The 22,021-nt window shown below is 43.6% G+C and overlaps 1 protein-coding gene across 12 annotated transcripts in view; it reads left to right on the top strand.

Annotated features, from left to right (window-relative positions):
- The window catches only part of kiaa1217 (KIAA1217 ortholog), a 74,711-nt gene extending 63,396 nt beyond the window's left edge, over positions 1-11,315 (top strand). For 6 of the 12 annotated variants that reach the window (XM_028964545.1, XM_028964560.1, XM_028964531.1 and 3 more), the window contains 11 exons: positions 1,280-1,401; positions 1,863-2,010; positions 2,842-3,319; positions 3,423-3,636; positions 3,745-4,013; positions 4,536-4,685; positions 5,190-5,309; positions 6,254-6,331; positions 6,574-8,205; positions 8,686-8,817; positions 9,720-11,310. In XM_028964545.1, the coding sequence (XP_028820378.1) occupies positions 1,280-1,401; positions 1,863-2,010; positions 2,842-3,319; positions 3,423-3,636; positions 3,745-4,013; positions 4,536-4,685; positions 5,190-5,309; positions 6,254-6,331; positions 6,574-8,205; positions 8,686-8,817; positions 9,720-10,253 (3,877 nt within the window). In that variant the 3' untranslated portion in view covers positions 10,254-11,310. Of the gene's footprint in view, positions 1-1,279; positions 1,402-1,862; positions 2,011-2,841; positions 3,320-3,422; positions 3,637-3,744; positions 4,014-4,535; positions 4,686-5,189; positions 5,310-6,253; positions 6,332-6,573; positions 8,206-8,685; positions 8,818-9,719 lie in introns of all 12 variants that reach the window. The other 6 variants (XM_028964588.1, XM_028964537.1, XM_028964602.1 and 3 more) reach the window with 6 other exon arrangements.
- The last annotated feature ends 10,706 nt before the right edge of the window (positions 11,316-22,021 follow it).

The following is a 22,021-nucleotide window of genomic DNA, read 5'->3' as shown; positions in this document are numbered from 1 at the left end:
CTGAATGTAGGGGTAAAGCAGCCATAATATATAGGATAACAATGAATTTAACAAGCAAAATTAGAAACAACAGAATAAATAAAATTGATTTGTGTAAAATACACTACTCACAATAAGTTAGGGATATTGTGACAGACTTAGTGGATGTCATACATACAGTGTTTGTTTCACTTCAGACATTTTTATGATAGGGAGGCAATTGTATTGTAAACTCATTTTGTGTTTTCCATGTAATGGTCTCATTGTGTGCCTTATATTGGGGACAATACCAAGAGAACAGCTTTCTCAATGTGGCATCAATTACAACATTCTGTGGGTATGAAAAGCTGGCGTTGTCAGTTAGTCACTCCAAGTTCATCAAACAGTCATGAACACACAACGTAACTTAATGGACAAGCAGCGTCACCTGGCCATGGCGCACCTTCGGGTCGATGGCAGGCAGTCAGATGTTACTCGTGTGTCTCAAAATGTCATCAGCAGACTTGCATTGTACATGTCTGAGTTACTGCACGTTCTTACCTCAGAGACATCACACAACCCATCATCATCCCCAATTCCACCAGTACACCCCCAACTTTCTGTTTATGGATGATAATGCTGCACCACATCATGGCAGAATTGTCACAGCTCGACTTCAGGAAGTTGGAGTGCCTCATATGGTACGGCCATCAATGTCCCCTGACCTGAACCCCATATAGCACCAGAGACTGAATGATCGTACCCCACCCTCACAGCACCTGGCAGAACTGGGTGTAGCACTTGTGGAAGAGTGGAACGCATTGCCTCAGAGAAACATCATGAGGGTAGTGAGGAGCATGAGAAGTTGCTGTCAAGCTGTCATTGCGGCAAATGGTGGAAACACCCTCTTCTGACATTGTCAATTTTTGTTATTTGGGGCTATCCCTGTTATTGTCTAAAATTTTGGGGTAATAAATATTAAACTAATGAAAATGGTGTTTGTTCTCATACATTATTAGTAATATCAAAGGGGACTTTTACTTATTTCATTAAAATTCAGAGCAAATAGGAAAAGCACTCATTTAAATAACAATATCCCTAACTTATTGTAAGTAGTGTATATACACAGTGAGAGAACAAACATAAAGTACTGGAAGTACTATTATTTCACAGACTTATTACTGGCTCTTCAAATCTTTTCCTCAAATCCAAATTCAGGCCTGGATCTTAGTTCCTCCATGCAGAAATTCAGCAGTAGCTGCTGATTGGTAACCATCATGCACATGTCACTGAGAACAAAACCTCAACTGTCCCCCTGCAGGGATCTGGAATGCTACGTGGAGAATCTGAGGAGTGCCGGGCAGAGGTCAGTTGGTCTCAAAGAGGTGGAGGACGGAGCGGTGAGCCTACGGAAGGTTGGAGAGGGGCTGGCTGGACTCAAAGGTATCGAAATTGACCTGAACCTGTCTGGGGCCTTATTTGACAAGAATCCATGTCCAGAGGTCAGCAGCAGCCAGTGAGGGTTTTAGGGTCTGCAACAGGAAGGTAGAGTTTGGTTGAGGTTTTGGTAAAGCTGTATTATATGTACTGTAATTGGTGTATTTTGTCCAAAATGATTCCACATTGCCAGTTATCATCATGGTGATCAATTTCTATGATTCAGTAAGAATCTCTGATTTATTTCCATGCAGCAATGTTTTCGGAATGTTTTGAATTTGCTGTAGTATATATGTATGACAGCAGGTTTAATATGTCAGGAAAAATGGGAGAACTAATGACTGATGTCTTAATGAACATTTAATGATGTTGCAAATGGATATCGATGTGCAGCACAATGTCGTGTAACACACAGTAGGAAGCCAAGGTCATTTGACATTCCTTCCTCCCCCTTTTCTCCGACTCAGCGGAGTTCCCATCGCTGCAGGGACGGATGCGGGCAGTGTTGAGGGTAGAAGTGGAGGCAGTAAAATTTCTGAAGGAGGAGCCACACAAGCTGGACAGCATGCTGAAGAGAGTGAAGATGCTCACAGACACACTGAGTACTCTCAGGAGGTGAGACTCTCACACACACACACACACACACACACACACATCTGCACTAAATTTACATTCTCCAAATCACCTAGTGTGCATTTCTTTGTACTGCGGGAAGAAACCTGAGCACCCAGCTGAATCCCACCACAACATGAGGAGAGAATGCAAATTCACAAAGCCAGGACCTGGAGTGCTATTTAGTAAACATATTTTTCTCAAACTCAAAGACTACAGTTGCTGTGCATTTTTAGAGGCAGTGGTGGCATAGCGGGTAAGGAAATAGACCCGTAATCAGAAGGTTGCCAGTTCGAGTCCTGAACCGTCAAGGTGCCACTGAGGTGCCACTGGGCAAAACACCGTCCCCACACACTGCTTCTCGGGCACCTGTCATGGCTGCCCACTGCTCACCAAGGGTGATGGTTAAAAGCAGAGGACACATTTCATTTCATTGCTGCAGTGTTTCACAATGACAATCACTTCAATTTCACTTGACAAAAACATTCCTCTACCTCCTGCTATGATGAATTTGGTTACATCTGGAAATGTAAAGGTTTTGAAGGGTTAATTGGTTGGTTTCGTACTGATCTTTCAGTATTGACTTTGAATGCTTGAACACTGTATGATGGGGTTGTTATAACATGCAGAAAAGACAAGGGAAATAGGAACCTATACGGTGGAGATTAAATGCAAATGAATTTTTTTTTGTTCATTTTGGGGGGGGGGTGTCAAATTTGCATTCAAAATTTGTGTGTCTGTATATGTGATTGTGTATATGTATAGGTGTGTATATTTAAATATACTGTTTATATAGGCATGTGGGTTAGTCTGTCTTTGTGATGACCCCTTTAGGTGTGCCACAGATGGCCTGCAGAAACCTTTAGAACCTGTTACCGTGTGGAACAAGGACTGTAGTGCCCCTCCAAAAGAGCTGCAGGATCCTTCATCATTTGCAGCACCCATCGTGACTGATCCTCAGGGTTCCTCTGTGAGGTCAGAGGTTGTGAACTTAACTAACATGGTCATTCACCGTGCCCAGAGCTCACCGGTGCCAACACAGCAATCTCAGCATTCTGCTGTACCTAACACAGTAGCCCTTCCACAAGACAGCAACTTAGACCCCATTCCTAGCAAGAACCATCCGCCCCAGACAGGCAGTCCAGTGAAGCGCAAGAAAGCTACTCCCTCAAACCTCGAACCGATGCCACTACAGAGCCACAGCACTGCAAGTAACAGGATACCTAGCAAAGGAGCTACCAATCCAAGCCTGTTTATTGAAGAGATCCAGAGCTCCCAAGGCATAATCAAGAGCAGAGCCCTGAGTATAGAGGTACTTGAAGCATTGCATTATGGGAGGTGAATTTTAGAGGTCTCCAAACTGCCATGATGTTTTGCAATCCATTCTCTTATTTTCTGCTTCTTTCTCTCTGTAGGCTGCAGAGAAAGAATGGGAGGAGAAACGCTTGAACATGGCTCAGTATGATGGGAAGGAGTTTGAGAAAATCCTCCAGCAGGCTGAAGCCAACATACTAAGAGGCATCTCCAACCTGGTGGTGACCAGTGGAGTGGATGGTTCACTTGCACCCCCTGCTGTCCCAGAGAATGTAACAGAGAAACCAGACACTGCAGTGGTCAGCATTGCAAAAGGTGAACGTTCACCATTCTACATCAAATATCTGCAGAATAGATTTTTGAGTGTTTGCTGTTTCTAAAAATTAACCCTGTGTGTGTATTTTAACTCTCTACAAATCACAGAAAACCCACTATCAGACTTAAGTACGGAGAAGACCGAGAAGCTGTCCAGACCAGCTACAGCAGAAGTGGAGAAATCAGCCACACCCAGTCTGGAGAAAAAGAACAGAGTCAGCACTCAGGATGGAACACCAAAGCTGATCATGGAGAAAATCAGCAAGTCCCCTCCTCCGCCTCCACCACGCAAAAATTCCTCCTCCAGCACTGGTCTCACTACCACACGCTCAGGAGAAGTGGTCTTCACCGGGAGAAAGGACTCTGTCTCCACACAGGTTAGTGTACACATGTGTTGATGTACACACCTTTCAAAGGCTCATTTAGAGTCATTTAGAAAACAATGACATTTGAATAGCAAATGTTTGAAGATAAATAAGAAATGTCACTGCAATGTCAGGAATAGTCAAACTGACAGTTTTATTGCTTCTTTAATCAATGGAGCTGTTTTCAGCTGTACTGAGGCTTTATAATGATCACTTAGTCTTGTGACAGATTTGTGATATTGTGATAAAAAATTGTTTTAAAAACCTTTTTCCTCATTTAATGTGACCTATAAGCTCACTCTCTCACTTTTCATTTCTGCTCGTTCCTGAGCAAGGTTGTGACTGCCAAAGCCAGTACCATGACATTCTGTGGCCGTGACCTATAACCTGTATGATTCAATTGAAAAACAAACAAATTGTAAAAAAATGTGCATTATTGTGTACACTTTTTAACTCTACTGTATATGTGTATTAGTTAAGATAACTACTCTTAAATTAGTTATTCATCTGAAACCTAAACTATGGGTGCTACAGGAGGGAGAGGATACCCCTGCATCTCCTCAGACTAAAACAGAGACTCCCCCAGAGGTTAAGAACAAGCCTTCCACCCCTCCTCCTTCAAAAGTTGCTTCACCCATAACCGAGGAGGAAGATGAAGGTGAAAAGATCATGGCAGAGCTACAGGTGAGTCAGAAAATCACATACACTAAACACACACACACACACACACACACACCCACACACATTAACTAGTAGTTTCTAAATTCCAGAACCCATACTTGAACATGGCCCAGGTCTTACATAACACTCTTCAAATACACCCCTATCTATTAATTGATAATATACAATACACACTTTTGATTAATGCCTGCTTGTATTCTCGGTTCTGTTCAGTGCGTAACGCTTCCTCTGCCCACTGTCAAGTGGCAGAGCGCTAATCCTGAACTAAAATAAAACTGTCGGTTCGTCACTGTAATCGTCCTTTTTTTATTTTGTGGTTTTGCATTTGATGTATGTTTCATTTTGATCTGAAGAAAAAATAGACAATGAATTATTAGAAATTGATTCAATCATTTTAAACCCAAAGTGGAACTGCTGCCAGACGAGATCACCAGTCATTAAAGCACTAAAAGGCTCCAGGTTCTCACTGAAATACCCTCACTTTCGTGCCTAATTTCCAACCCTCAGGTTTTCCAGAAGTGCCCCAATCAGGGCACTGGACTCAAGGGTGCTGTAGAGCACACTCGAGTTGAGCCTCAGGTCAGGGAGATAAGGCCAGGTGTCATACCACCCCTCAGAGAGAAAAAGGTAATGGAGGTGGCTTCTTTTAGCCGTCTGTCCCACTGCCTGCTCCTGCCCACTGCCTGATGTCTAGGCTGTCTTTTTCCACCTTTGCTTGACTGGATACACTTTTGTGGGAAACCACAACTATGCATTCACTGCGTTCACATTTTTTCTCCTGCTGAGCACACCTGCTTTTCACATCTCTGCTGACAAAATGGTTTTGGGTTTTGTGAATGAAGATGAACAAACATGAAGTGGAGTGTATACTTCATTCATCTAACCAATAAAGTAAAAGAAAGACTACAGTTCTGCTTCTGATTTAAAGTGGTGTTTGTGTCTTCATTTAATATTTTGGGGGTATAGAAGTAATAGATTATATAAAGCAACTGGTTTTATTTTACATTTTCACTGAGCCAAAGACAAAGACTCAGTTGTAAACAGCCATTTTTTGTAGCAGACTGGGTTTTGCCTTTTTTCTCCTACATGCATGCTCTAAACACCTCAATAATCTTGGGTAAGCACTTTTTTTCTACTTCCCTAATCTAATCTAATTTCTGTTCCAAATTCACGTTCTTACCATCAATGTTAAATATTCTTGGACATAATTGACATGTTCTGAGGTCCCCACTGATTACAGTTTACTTATAACTTAAACATAATACCCAGTCATCAAAGCAGAGAGATATCTTCACTCTTGTCACAGTCATTTTTACATGAAATTGGTTTTACTATTTTTGTCAGGCTAAATCTCTATGCTTGAAATACATATACATGAATAAATAATTAATAATAAATAAAACATTTTTGGCAGCAGCATTTCTCTTAAAGAGCATTTCTCTTAATGTATGTAAATATTGCCTTTGTCATCTGGTACAGTTAAGATGTGCATAGTTGTGCCTTTAGAATATCTGTCAAGACAGGAAGATTGGCAGTGTATTTTCAGTGATGTTCCACATAAACTGTCCTAGCAGAATTCTGAGCATCGAGAAGACCAGAACACTGACATAGATGAGAATGGAAACAACACTCGCCATCAGAGTCCTGGGGTAATTATTTATATTCTAGTTGATAAACACTAAACTGGGAATTTCCTCAAAGAATCACTTCAATGTAGTTGGCTTATTGAGTTAAGTAGCTTGTTGAGTTAAGCTGGCTAATACATGAATTTATTTTTGATTGCTTCTAGTACAAAATGACATCTCAGATGACAGCTTTTCCTGATCAAAAGTGACAAAGGCTAATTTAACATTCGCTTAATGTAATGACATTCTTTATTTTTTGACTTAAGGTCATCTACTATGTCACGGGGCAAATCTCCAAGGATACAACTGGACTGGAGGAGCCAATCGAGTTCAGAGGCCAAAGTCTTTGCCCTCCCACACAGGTGTCACATGTCAATGCTTCTGACCAATCCCAAAGACATCAGCAGGTTGTGACTGATGGCCACACCAGTATTCCTGATAGTAATGGTCTAGTAAGACCCCAAGGGCCCAGCATGCGTCCCCAGAAATCACTGTCCCTCTTGGTTTCACAGAAGGCAAGTTTTACCTCCCCAATGGAGGAGCCTACCAGTCCCACCCAAGGGACACTTCATACAGTCAAAGCTGCTCCTCTGCAGGTCAGCATAGAAGAGAAGGTAGAGGTCCCTCTGGTGCGCCATGTGTCAGCTTCCTCGCCAGTAGAGGAGGTTTTGCTAATCCATTCAGAAGAGAATTCGGGATTCAAATCAGCAGGTGAGCTGCAAGTGCAGGTGCGAAAGTATGACAAAGAAGAAGAGTGTGATGAAGGGGCAGGTCTGAGTCCTGATCTTCCAGGGGAGGAAGCCCCACCCCCTCCTGATAACATTGCCTTCATGATCACCAACAGCAAAGTCCAGCCTCTCTCCACTGGTGAATACCAGAACCTTGTTAATGCCAAGAAGGGAAATGTACAGACAGTCACTGTAGGTAAAAGGGACAGCACAGCCTCTGTGTCAACAGCAGATACTGAGCGCAACAATAATAAGAAGCCAGTTATCATCATCTTTGATGAACCCATGGACATTCGTTCTGCATACAAGCGCCTCTCCACTATTTTTGAGTGTGAGGAGGACCTGGAGCGAATGCTGTCAGAAGAGCGGATCGAGGAGGAAAGTGAGGAGTATGAGGAAGAAGAGGAAAACTGTGAAGGATTGCAGGTAAAACACAGACCTCCATGGGGAAAGGTGTATGATGGAAAATGCCCAGAGGGGGTGATCTCTTCTTCAGTCAGTGAAGATCAGAATTGCAACATGCGCAAATCGTCGTCTTCATCATGCTCATCCTTGTCAGAGGGCTCTGTGGATGCTAAACAGGATTTCAAGAAGAAATTTAAGTTTAAATTCCCCAAGAAGCAGCTAGCAGCTCTGACCCAGGCCCTCCGGTCAGGAAACAAGTCTGGAAAGAAGACTTTGCAAGTTGTGGTCTATGAGGATGAGGAAGAGTATGATGGGACTATCAGGCAGCAGAAGGAGGCCAAGCGTTTTGAGATAGTCAGGTCAGCACCATCAGCACCTACCTCATCTGAGAACTTGAAACCAAGTAGTGCCTCTTCTGCAGACCCTTATTGTCGGACAGATGAGATTCGTAAAAGCACCTACAAGACTCTGGACAGCCTGGAGCAGACCATCAAACAGCTGGAAACCACCATTAATGAAATGGGCCCTCAGGCATCTGAGGAGAAGTCCAAACCCCCTGAGTTGCCCAAGTCGGAAGGCTTCCAAACTACTGAAATGACGGAGCAGAGCAAGCCACCACCTACTTCCTTGTCCAAAATTCTTGGGCACAGGTCTCAGCCAAGCAAGGGACCCAACCTCAAGAAGAAACCCAAGCCACAGCTCCTGCCTCGACCTGCAACCATACCTTCAGCTGGGGTCTCTGTCACACCAGTCCCTACCCAAAAGGTTTCACTCTAACTTCCTCACAGCGAAGGTTTTCTCTACCTCTCTTCTGTTCCTAAGCTCCCTCGATCCAAACCTCTAACAAACACGTTGAAGGATCCTAACCTAATCCACGGGTGTTGGGCAATCTCACACACTTGCAAGATGCACACATGCACTGAACTGGGTCTCTTCCCTGTGTGTGTAATGTTACAGTGTGAAAGTGTGGATGGGTTCTTCACCGGTGTTTACTCTTTTGTATGAAGGCAACATTGTAACTATGGTTCAGTTTCCACAGTTCTTGGCTTTTCAGGCCGTCCATTGGTGGTTAATACTTGGGTTGCATGGCTTACTTCTGTCTGGCCCATCTGGAATTCACTTTTGATGTGGTGTTCACAGTTTTCTCAGCCTTTCGTGTGCCTCCTCCAACATGGTTCTGTGTGTGTGTTCTTTTATTTTTATGTTCTTTATTTTTTTGTCCTTTGGTTTTGAATCCTTCTACAGAACCCAACAGCAGTATCGCCCACTAGTCGGATGCCAGTGCCTGCGTCTGTGAAGGCCAGACAGCAGACGGGCGCATCAGACAGGACATCCAAACAGCAAAAACTGCAGGACTCTCAGAGGCAGTTACGCCAGGTAGTCTTATCATAGGGCCTTTCCTTCATGGAGTGGGAAGACACATTCAAACACACGAGTAACACATTGGGGTGTGTGTATGTGTGTTTCTGTGTATTATAAGGATAGACAGCTGTGGTTGTAGTTTTTCAGCGAATATGAATTATGTCAAATGCTTGTACAAACCTGTTTTTTTATGTTTTTTTATTAAGAGGCATTGAACTGTTGGTCATCTTGAACACTGCTGACATTTCTCTTACTGTGTTCTGATAGGTTGATGTGACTAAAGGCATGTGACTGTTATCCATAACATCACTGAATACTTGCATGTCTGCTCTGCTTGTGGTTTTGGTGCAGTCTTGGTGGCAGGACAATAAAGAGAAAAGATTCCCACCAAAAGCAAAAATAACAGGAGAACAGCTGGGTCTTACAGTGCTGGGCTAAACTTTTCCCAATTAAACTCAGAATGCGCAGCTTCTTTTCCAAACACAGCGTGACCTTCTCCTTAACCACAACTCTTAACACCATCCAGCCCCAATTATCCTTTCAGTGCATTTCTACAGCTTTCCTCAAACTGTCCTAATCTATGTCCCTTCCTTTTTTTTCCTTTACATTACATTGCTCCTTCCTGGTTATTTACAGAAAAAGCACGTCTCCCAGCCTTCTCAGGAAGCTTGTCTTTTTAAACTCATTGATCCTAAACCTCAACCCCATTCTGCTTTCTTGCCGCCGTTCCCTCTCAATGGGCTATTTCACTTCAAAGTCAAACAGTAGTCCTGCCCTTTAACAGTTCAGAAGACAGGTAGTCTGTATAGGCCTAGATTTGTGGTTGTGTTTGATTGACTTCTGTAGTGTTATTGTTGTTAACTGCTTACGTTTCCGTTGTGTTGACAAACAGTATGTTCTGGCATCTTTGTTTGCAGGCTAATGGAAGTGCTAAAAGATCTGCTGGAGATCACAAAACCACTTCCCCTCCTGTGTCTGCCTCTAAAATCCCAGCTTTTTCCTCTAGCTCAGGAAAAGGCCTGTCCCAATCTGCACCTAACTCAGATGCCACTAATTCCATTAACTCTTCATTGCATCCTTTATCCTCCTCTTCCTCGCTCCCTCCCCCTCACAAATCCTCTATCCCCAGCCCTCGTCCTGCCCCTAACTCCTCCTCTCACATTCCATCTCTGTCTAACGGAGCTTTGAAACTAGCCCCGCCCACTCACAACACTAAAGGCCTCTCCTTCTCTACACAGACGCAAAACGGTCGCCCCTCCTTCTCTTCCTCCTCCAACTCCCCCTCCTCTTCCTCCCACTCCTCTTTGTCACCCACTTTATTGGGTCAGGGCATGAAGAGCATCCGCACCATACACACCCCAAGCTTCACCACCAGCTACAACCGGACACAAAATGGGAACAGCAGCAAAAGTGCCATCCCCACCATTACATCAGTCAAGGACACGGCCTAGAGTTCTAGTGCTCCATTATTTCTTAGTAAGGAGTTGCATTACTCCTCTTTGTATATTTTCTTTGTGTTGTTGTGCTCATATTTTCGTAATTTTATATAGAATAAAAATGTTCAGGATGCACTTTTTTCATGTTTTAGCTTTGCAGGGTTTCTTCTTTGCCTAGCAGTGCTCACTTGTACTTCGTTTAAGAGTTCCACATCCCTTATTATGGAGCAACCCTGGCAACCATAAGTATTATATCAGAAAATTGTAAATTACTACAGACGTTCGACAGCAGTAAGATGTCCTTGGATGATGAGATAATATACGTTGTGTGACTATTGAAAATCTATTTTCATAACTGTTTCAGCAAAAAAAAAAATTAAAAAAATTGTAGAAGTGCTGTACAACTTCAGAATATCGTGTAAAATGTTATTTTTAAAACCAGTACAGAATAAAATAGTCCATCAAAAATTGAGACCATAGTGTGTTTGTGTATGTATCATATTAAGAGTTATTTTTATGTTGTCAGGTTGTAGTCATATGCCTCTTGAATGAAAGCCGTACTGTAACTGTACAGACCTTTTTTATTAGAACTGCATTTTGTTTCTCATGCACTGCCAAATTCCTCCAGTTGGTTTTGACCAGTACCTGTTTTTTAATCATGAAAAGCACTCATTTTATTCCCTCTAGTTCTTGTGCCTATTTGCCAAAGTTGTTTTTAACTGTACATTTGTCCACATATGGGACATACATTATGTATTTTACATTATGTATTGCTGCGCTGAAAATCATGTTTTTCATACTGGACATCATGTTAACAGTTGTATTTTTTATTGTACTCAGTGTAAACCGATCAATACACTCTACTGTTTGACATCTGTCTAGAGAACTAATATCGTTTTTTGACACCAAATTGCCTTTCTGAAGTGTGATAGGTTTTGTGTGTATTTGTGTTCTAGAGAAAACAAGAGATGTAAGAAAGCATTAACACTTGTACAGGCAAAATTTGTAAATAATTTCTTTCTTTTACATTTTAAAGCTTTGAACCTATAAATAAAGATATGCATGCTTGTCATCCAATTTTCATTGAATTGTGTTTATTCATCATTTCTGTTGGATCAGATAGGTAAATAATTAAAAGTTTGATGATTTTCTTCTTTGCAGGAGCACAGGGGGAGTAGGGGGCAGTACTAGTATAAACCACAGTATAAACCACTGTTTACAGTGACTCGCTGAGAAAGAACAGCAGAAACATTAGTAAATGTAGAACATAACGAATCTTCAAAAATAATTTTGCGATCTCCTGAATTCTGGAAATCAAGTGAAGATGATCTGTATCTGTTACGGTGTTTTGACCAGTGGAGTAATCAGCTTGGAAACAGACTACCTGTTACATTCTTATTTGTTTCCTACTGGTGAGGGAAAGAAAATTACATTACATACAAAGAGTAAGCATACGCAACATTGCCGTCAGACTTACAGAAAGTAACAAAAATTCTTCTAGGTTTTCCCCAAATACAGAAATGTACTTTCTGCTATCTTCAAGATTTCCTTCTATTTACAGTGTGAGAAATGTTATGTTCACTACCACAAAGCCCTCAACCTAACACCCACAAACTTGCACAGAGCCAAACACACTGACAGAGGGGAATACACACAACTATTATTTTTTATTTCGGATTTACTATTAATACAAGGATTTTATTTGTCAATAGCAATTAAGTTTAATAATTACACTAAGGACACTTGTGATGTCCAGAAGGCACTGGGCGCACACAGCGCTACTGCAGCCAGTAGCGTCTCTGCACGTTGTAAGTCGCTCTGGATAAGGGCGTCTGCCAAATGCCGTAAATGTAAATGTAAATGTCTCTGAAATGGAATTAAAGATGCGCGAATATTCTTTTCGGGAGCGGCAGATGCAATACGAAGCAGCGAAGTGGAGATCTGAACGTGACAGCCGTGCTGTGCGGGCGAAGGAAATTGAGAAGGAGTTGCAGATTCGTAAAATGGAAATCGAATTAGAAGTAAAACGACTCGAGTGTGAGGAACGCGAGAGAGAGCGGAACCGGGAATATGAAAGTCAGCGCGAAAGGGAAGAGCGGGACTTTGTTTTAAAGAAATTAGAATTAGAATTGTCCGCTAGAAAAGACGCCGTAGTTCCGGCGGTGGCCTCTGTTCCTCCAGTGTCGCTGTTACCTCCTGGCTCTGTGTCTCCTCCTCACGTCCCTCCTGTGGACCAGACTTCTTCTGATCCAGGTGATTATGGGTTTGATGTGTCCCGTAATATTCGTCTCGTCCCTCCGTTCAACGAACGAGAGGTCGAGAAGTATTTTAGTCATTTTGAGAGAGTTGCCATTATATTAAAATGGCCAACTTCTGTCTGGAGTCTTTTATTACAGTGTGTGTTGTCTGGTAAAGCTCAGGAAGTTTACTCTGCCCTCACAGTTGAGCAGAGTTCAGACTACAGTACTGTTAAAACTGCGATTTTAAACGCATATGAACTAGTACCTGAAGCATACAGACAAAAATTCTGTCGACTGAGTAAAACTGACCTAATTACATATGTTGAATTTGCACGTGAGAAGGAGAACCTGTTCGACCGCTGGTGTACATCAGAGCACGTTACATCCCGCAAACAGTTAAGAGAGTTAGTACTGTTGGAGGAGTTTAAAAACTGTGTTCCTGATTCTGTCGCTACCTATCTGCATGATAGACAGGTTACCACCTTGGCTCAAGCTGCTGTTTGTGCTGATCAGTATGCTCTGACACATAAAAGTGTCTTCGTCCCGTTCTCTTCGTCTCCCTCACGATGCATTCGTTCGCCACCTTCCAGCCCGAAACAGAGCTGGAGGAATTCCCGAAAATCTTCACCCCCCAAAGACCCTCGTGGGTGTTTTTATTGTCATGAGCTGGGTCATTTAATTGCTGCATGTCCTCGGTTACAGAAAAAGAATCTAGCATCATCCAAATCACTCCCAAAGAAAGTTGGGCTGGTGCACACGTTCACTTCGGAGAACATTATCGATGAGGTTGAGCCTTGCTATGATCCATTTACATTAAATGGAACGGTGTCTCTTACTGGCCGTGTGGAAGATGACGTTACTATTAAAATTCTGCGTGATACTGGTGCTGCACAATCGTTCATTTTAGATTCGGTTCTCCCATTCTCTACGGAGAGTTGTTGTGATTCCGATGTGCTGGTGCAGGGAATTGAAATGGGGTTCGCGAGAGTCCCATTGCACACTCTGCACTTAAAAAGTGAATTGGTCTCGGGTGTTTTTAGGATTGCGGTTTGTTCTCAGCTTCCAGTGAAAGGGGTTTCCTTTCTTTTGGGAAATGATGTCGCTGGAGGAAAAGTCCTTCCAGTTCCAGAGGTTGTAGACATACCGATGTTGGTTACGGACGTGGACTCAAGTCTGGCTTCAGTCTACCCTGCGTGTGTCGTTACGCGAGCGCAAGCTCGTAGGTATCAAGATGAAGTTTGGTTATCTGATACTTTTATGTCGTTCGACCCTTTGCCTGTGATTTCTGCGCATGTATCTGAGGAGATGTCCACATGCGGTGATGCTGCAGCTGCTGATGACGTGTGGCTGAGCGTAGATAAAGTGTTGATTGCTGGTGAACAGAAGACTGATCCTTCTCTGGCCCGGTGCCGTACTGCTGCCAGAAAAGGAGGTGTAGTTAACACATCAGCGTCATTTTACTGGGAAGATGGATTTTTAATGCGGAAGTGGATTCCACCACACAGTGAAGATTTGGGGTGGAATGCGGTTATTCAGCTTGTGGTTCCTGCTAAATTTAGAGGTCAGGTACTGGCCGTCGGGCACGACCATGACTTTGCTGGTCATTTGGGGGTAAATAAGACATACCACCGTATTTTACGCCACTTCTTTTGGCCAGGTTTAAAATCTGATGTGGTTAAATACTGCCGGTCATGCCATCGATGTCAAATAGCAGGAAAACCAAATCAGGTGATTCCCCCTGCTCCGCTCCGTCCCATCCCAGTCATTTCTGAGCCATTTGAGAGAATTATTTTAGATTGTGTAGGACCTTTGCCTACGACAAAGTCTGGGCATCGATATTTGCTGACTATTATGTGTGCTGCAACACGCTATCCTGAAGCCGTCCCATTACGTTCACTCAAAGCTAAACCTGTTTTACGCGCACTGATCCGGTTCTTTTCTACGTTTGGGCTGCCAAAGGTAGTACAGACAGATCAGGGCTCTAACTTTCTATCACGCCTGTTTAAGGAAGTGTTGAGTGAGTTGTCCATTAAGCATGTGGTGTCTAGTGCTTATCATCCAGAGTCTCAAGGAGCCTTGGAAAGATTTCATCAGACGCTGAAGACCATGTTTCGTACGTACATTGATGACACTACAGAGTGGGATGATGGGTTGCCACTCTTATTGTTCGCTGTTCGTGAAACACCCCAAGAGTCACTTGGTTTTAGTCCTGCGGATTTGATCTTTGGCCACACCATCCGGGGCCCATTGAAACTTTTGCGTGAGAAGTGGGGATCTCAGGGCAAAGAGAATTTACGGAACATTCTTGATTTTGTGAGTTCATTTCGTGAGCGTTTGCATCGAGCATGTGAGTGTGCACGCAACGCTTTAGTAAAATCTCAGTTAAAGATGAAGGGGCATTATGATCGTAAGGCTGTGAGTCGGGAGTTCCAGCCTGGTGAAAAAGTGCTTGTGCTCTTGCCTGTTGTAGGATCTGCGTTACAAGCAAGGTTTTCTGGCCCTTATGAAGTTGTGTCTAAACTGAGTGAAACAGATTATGTCATTCGTACGCCTGATAGACGGCGTAAAACTAGAGTGTGTCACATTAATATGCTCAAGTCTTATGTTACCAGGGATGTGGAGAAAGTAGCTGCTGGAGCCGTTCCAGTCGCAGCCATATCCACTGCGGTGATTCCCTGTTACAGTCCTGAGGAGGATGGCCTTACTCTGCGAGACGTTCCTGTGACTTGTGCCCGTCTCCAGAATTCTGAGATCATGTCTGATCTGGACTCGTTTCTGTCACATCTCTCTGATCAGCATGCTTGTGAGATTAAAACTTTAATAGGCCTCTTTCCTTCTTTGTTTTCAGATGTGCCATCTTGTTGTAATGTCCTGTGCCATGACATTGACGTGGGTGACCATGCTCCCATAAAGCAGCATGCATACCGCCTCAATCCCACAAGGAGGGCTGCGATGGCAGCTGAGGTGGCCTATCTTGCTGATCATGGATTAGCAGTGCCCAGTTCTAGTGCCTGGAGTTCTCCGTGCATTCTGGTTCCTAAACCAGATGGCACTCATCGGTTCTGCACTGACTATCGTAAAGTGAATGCAGTCACACGACCTGACTCGTTTCCTCTGCCACGTATGGAGGATTGCGTCGACCATGTGGGCTCAGCTAGCTTTGTCAGTAAGCTGGACTTGTTGAAAGGCTACTGGCAGGTGCCACTGACACCTAGAGCTGCTGAGGTCTCAGCATTCGTGACGCCAGATAGTTTTATGCAGTATTCTGTAATGGCATTCGGGTTGCGGAATGCACCAGCAACCTTTCAGCGTCTTATGACTACCGTGTTGGCAGGAGTGCCAAATTGTGAGGCGTACCTCGATGATGTAGTCATTCATTCGTCTACCTGGTCTGACCATGTGCAGTCACTCCACACTGTGTTTGACCGCTTGTGTAAAGCTTCGCTCACCCTAAACTTGGCGAAGTGTGAGTTTGCGAAAGCAACTGTGAGTTATTTGGGTAAACAAATTGGTCAGGGACAAGTTCGTCCCCTTGCAGCTAAAGTAGTAGCCATCTTTGACTTTCCCGTACCAACCACTCAGCGAGAGCTGCGTAGGTTCCTTGGGATGATTGGGTACTACCGTAGTTTTTGTAAAAACTTCTCTGATGTAGTGTTGCCACTGACGAATCTGCTCCGTAAAAATACTGTCTTCTTGAAACATCAACTGAACTACAGTACCATCGAGAAGGAAGCCTTGGCGTTGTTGCTGTCACTGCAACATTTCGAAGTTTATGTGGGATCAACTTCCATTCCAGTTAAAGTGTTTACTGATCATAACCCTCTTGTCTTCCTCATCAGGATGAAAAACGCCAATCAGCGTCTTATGCGCTGGTCTTTATATCTACAAGGGTTTAATTTGGAGATCAGGTACAAAAGGGGCTCTGATAATGTTTTGGCGGACGCCTTGTCACGCTCCTACCAATAAATGTTTTTGATCAACAGTAAATGTTGATTTTTAGTGGTGGGGGTGTTATGTCCTGGTATTTTGGGGTGTGTTTCTGTTCTGTGTTTTGTGCTGTTTGCAGGTGCCTGGTGATTGTAAATTGAGCCCACCTGTACCTGCTGTGGGACAGACAGAATAAAAGGAGCCTCAGTCTCCTTTTTCGGGGCTGCGCTTGCCGTGCCATCCACCCACCCGCCTTCCTACCCTTTCCCTTTGACATCACTTCCGGTTTCCCCTGCGCTTCCCCTAGGAGGCGACGCAACTTGTTGTGTCGGCCTGCTTCGGTGTTTGTTTTTCTCTGTTTTCCTGTTTTGTTTGCTGTTATTCGTTGTAATTCGTTTTGTATGTATTTCTTCTTTATTTATATATTTAGTAGTTAATAAAATACTTGTTAAAATGATCCGTTTAGTCATAGTAGGGTTACGTTTGTGTCCTTTCTTTTGTTACGGGCCGGAGCCCCTAGACCGGTTCGTAACAAGCACACAGTTGTAAGATGGGGCGTCGCAGGACCATGGCCTTTCTACGCTTTTGTTTTGCATAGCAGACGTCTGTAAGAAGAGATGTCATGGAGCCATGACATTCCTGTGCCTTTGTTGTGCATGAAGATTCAACACCTCCATTTTACATGTCTTTTGTTGGATGGCAGTGCAACATTTGCCAGTCCTCCCCCAAGCCAAACGTGTGAGGTGTCGGCCGTCAGGACCGCCCACTCTCTTTGTCTTCCCCAGACGGGAGGCACCGGTGGCATGACGTCAGAAACAACAGGTTCTGATTGGTCTGTGACAACTTCCTGTAGGCCAGGTGTATAAAAGATCTGTTCACATGTGGGAAAGGGACTGGGCTTTCTTTGCTCTTCTCCCATTTTTCTCCTAGCTTTTCTCTCTCTCTCTCTCTCTCTCCTTACTCTTCCTTTCCATCTTAGTTTTCTCTGTAACATTGGGACCTTTTTACATACAATATTCACATGTAACTGCAATAATAAATTTACCGGTGTTAATAAATTAGAAACTGTTCATTGTGCCATGCCTCTTTCTGCCAGCTAACATCAAGTTGGAGTGGTTTGAATACAGTGCTTTTGTGTGTAGGGGGAGAGTTTTTTACTCTGTTCTCACCCCACCACACTTTTTACACAGTGATACAATGAAATGAGACCTCTGCTTTTAACCCATCACCCTTGATGAGCAGTGGACAGCCATGACAGGCACCCGGGGAGCAGTTACAGGTCACCACTGCCCCAGTACTGTTCCAGAAGTGATCTCCCCCAACCTTACTTGCTGTAAGGAAGCTGGTGATCCACCGACAAGTAGCAGGTGACACAGGAGAGGAGATTTGGCACCATAGTGTTGAAAGCCAAACTTAAGTCCACAAACAGGATCCTGGCATAAGATCCTGGATGGTTCAGGTGTTACAGTGAATATTGGGCTGCATTATATCCTGGATCATCCACCGACCTATGTGCACAATATAAGAAAACTGCAGGGGGTTCAGTTGGTGTCCTGGAATGTGTGACATATAACACAATGTCACATAATTTAAATAATAATATGATGCAATGTGTCACGTCCGTGCCGGCTCCGCCCCCCCAACACGCTCACCCTCCCCAGAGTATTAGACTGTGTGTCTGTGTCTGCGTGTCATTTCGTGTAGCCGCGGGTGCCCTGGTAAGTCCCAATTCCCTTATGTGCACTGTGCGGGTCTCGTATCACAGTCCTGGGTCGTGGGTTCCTCAACACGTTCCCTCTCCAGGCTCCTTCGGCACGTCTAGTGATCCTCACGGGCTAACGAGAGTCAGGTGCGGCTGGTTTAGTGTAATCCGCCTCATTATAAAAGACCCGCATGATCCAGAGTCTACAGAGCTATTCTCCAACGCGACTACCGGAGTCTGATCCCCTTTGTGTCTGTCAAGCGTGGTTGTTTGTACAGCGCCCCAGACCCCTGCGGAGTCTCACGATCCTGCCTGGAGGGAGCGCTCGTGAGGAGGACCCCGCCAACGAGCGCTGCACCAGCTGAAAGATGCTGAAATATGCAGAGAAAATGGTCAATGCATCAGGGTCTGAGAGAGGGTAGTCTCTGACCAATCAAGAATGAGTGAGCGGGGCAAACAGTGGGTGGGGCTGGCCATGGGTGGCACTGGCTGTCTTGCAACCTGCAATGACGCGTAATTGCCGACATTAGCAGAGTTAAAAGGAGACCCCGTAAAAGAGCACAGGTTTCAGAAATCAAGGAATCATACACATATATTTATTTGTAGCAATCAATTTATGTATTAGATATAAAGAAGTAAAATATAAGTAAACTTTTAATTGTGCTGGTTAAATAAATAAATTACTAAATAATTAATTTTATAGAGCATTGAAAACTTAAATTAACAATATCATGCAGTTCCATATAGACAGGCCAGCCACCTCCACGATTTCCTCCACGGTCACCAGCTCCAGACTTCAGCATTACCGAAACCACAGATACAATAATGGTGAGACAGATACATATGTATTTCTACATTTCAAGCTTTCGTTAAGTAAACTTCTAGTCCTTAGTAGATAGTCCTTAACACAAATCTGACTGGTAAAATTTCTATCCAATCTGACCTTGCATCCACACGGAGATGGCTTTTTAGGGGCCCCAGATTTCTGAAACAGGTTTCAAAGTGAATTTCTCCTTTTGTCACGGGGGAAGGAAGCGCTGAGGCGGGACATACTGGGGACAAGGATTTATTAACAAATACAAATAAACACGGCGCGGTGGCCAAAAACAGTGAATAAGGGGAAGAACAGAAACAAACCCGCAGGCATGTGGTGATTGCCAGAACTCCGGCTGTCTGGATTGGGCACAGGTAATGTGTCCAGGTGCCATCAAACCTGACAGAGCCCCCCCTCCAAGGGGTACTGCTGGGGCTCCGAGGACGTGGCACTTGGAGGGGGAGGCTCTGTCAGGATTGGCTCCAGGTGATTGCTACAGCTGAAGCCAATTTTGACAGCTGTTAAAAGCCTCTGACTCCGCCCCTCTGCAGGGATGGCATTTTCGTGGACTCGGTCATGAACTTTACTTTTGTTTGTGAACCATTATGTTTTGAGTTCTGGCAACCACCACATGCCTGTGGGCTAGTTTATGTTGATCCCCTTTATTTCCCTTTTCAGCCATCGCGCCTTGTATTGTTTCTATTTATTAATAAAATCCTGGTTTCAGAATGTCCGACCTCTGCGATTCCTTCCCCCATTAGCACACCATTGAGACACTTTTCCTTGTCTCTGGACGGCAGGGTGGCTTTTTTTCTATAAGCGCTAACCTATTAGCCCAACCGCCAACCTGACCTTCAACCCCAAATGCGTCATTCATACAACAATGGCGGATAACACGTTTGTGGTTGTGCTGCAGCAGCAAAATGGCAGTGTCTGTGCAGGCTGTGGCTTACAGAGCTCCCGAGACCATGGTGTTAATTTTTATACTAAATACATCCACACACTGATTTACTGTCATTTCTGCTACCTGGTTTGTCTAGTTTGTCTTGACCTGCACTATTCTATGGTCAGTGCACAAGGACTATGTGGATGAAATATCTGTTTTGGAAGCAGTACAAATTGACAGTCACAACCTAGCATTCGATGTAAGAGTTAGATGACTGATTGCAATGATGGGGAAGGAAGGAGAGTGAGGAGGGTGCTCACAAAGTAGCTTGACCCATAAAACTGTTTGCATGAAATTAAATTAATATATGATATGTATAGAATGCAATTAGATTTCTGGTTAACGTTACTTTGTGAGCAACCTCCTCACTCCTTCCTTGAATGCTGAACTGCACCTCAGAACCTGGTTGAGAAGTTGAGCCTGAACACCTCCCTCTGCAACTGGACATCGGTCTGTCCGGATCGGGAACAGCATCTCCAGCTCCACCACACTGAGCTCTGGAGCTCCTCAGGGCTGTCGGCTCAGTCCAATGCTGTTCACCCCTGACTATGCAGCAATGTACAGCTCCAACCACATCATCAGGTTTTCCGATTACATGACCGTGGTGGGTCTCATCAGCAAGAACGATGAGAAGGCATATAGAGATGAGGTGCAACAACTGACGGACTGGTGTAAGGTTATTTTTGAACATGAACGGAACGAAAGAGATGATTGTTGACTTCAGAAGACAACGGAGGGACCATTACCCACTGAACAGCAACGGATCTTGTCTAGAGATAATCAAGAACACAAAGTTCCTTGGTGTTCATCTAGAGGAGCTAAACAGACAAGAAAACTCCGTATCGTCACTACTTCCTGGGGAAGCTGGGGAAACTCATCTCCCACCACCCATCCTCACCACCTTCTATAGAGGGACTATTGACAGCATTCTGAGCAGCTGCATCACTCTCTGGTTTGGAAACTGCCGCAAGAAAGCCACCAGCATTGTGAAGGACCCTACACACCCCTCACATGCACTCTTCACCTGCCATCCAGAAAAAAAAAAGGTACCGAAGCATTCAAGCCCTCACTGCCACTCTATGCAACAGATTCAGACAAATGAAATTTCAGGGACTTTCCACTCTGGACTGACACACCCACACTACCTCTGTTATGTTATCTATATGTAATATTATCTATTAATGCACCGTTCCATCTTGCACAGCAGTAGTTGGACTACTTTACTTGCACATTTATTATTCATTTCACTAGTTTAGCTCTGTCTGTCTCGTTATTGTCTGCTTGTTTTTTGTAAAAAGTTATTTTTGTACTGCCTGTGTCATGTAGCTATGTATTTGTGTTTGTCTGTGTTGCACACGTGCACTTTGTCAGTATGCACCCTTGTTTAAATGTTACATGTAGCACCAGGTTCCGGAGAAATGTTGTTTCGTTTAGGTCACGGCCACGGGCTGATGGAAACACAGAGACGGGACATGTTGACAAATTTGTTCATTAATAATAATAACAAAGAAAAACAGCACAAGGTACAAAAAAGGGAACAAACAAAAACAAACCCGCAGGCATGTGGGGATTGCCAGGAACTGAAATAAAAAAAACGTAAGGTTCATGTCCCTATGATGCCCCTTTAATTAAATTACATTGCATTTATTGAAACACACTTTTGTGTTAAAGTGCGCCAAACTATAAAAAGAGTATAAATAATTAACTTTTTGCAAAGAAATTTTTTTTTTTTGTTTACCCCAGGATCTGACCTATCCATAGATACCAAACATTCATGAATTTTAACCCTTTATTCACCAATTATTTCTGCACTGACTGTTGCAGCCTGATATATGTGAAAGATTAGCAGAGACATTGATTTATATGACTTATTTTTTTTACAGTGTCATACTTCATAGAAACCGCGCGGTGGCTCACTTTGACACAAAAGTGTTTCAATAAATGCAAACTATAAAAAGAGTATAAATAATTAACTTTTTGCAACAAAAAAAAATTGTTGTTTACCCCAGGAACTGACCTATCCATAGATACCAAACATTCATGAATTTTAACCCTTTATTCACCGATTTTATGTACAAATGTACCTCTAGTTCCTGGCAAAAAAACACAAAAAAGAGCAGAGTCATTGATTTATATTACTTCTTTATTGTTGTA

This window comes from Denticeps clupeoides, chromosome 2 (assembly GCF_900700375.1).
Source record: "Denticeps clupeoides chromosome 2, fDenClu1.1, whole genome shotgun sequence".
Taxonomy (NCBI): domain Eukaryota; kingdom Metazoa; phylum Chordata; class Actinopteri; order Clupeiformes; family Denticipitidae; genus Denticeps; species Denticeps clupeoides.
The sequence above is the reverse complement of the archived record's forward strand: the minus strand, read 5'-3'. Positions and strand labels throughout refer to the sequence as shown.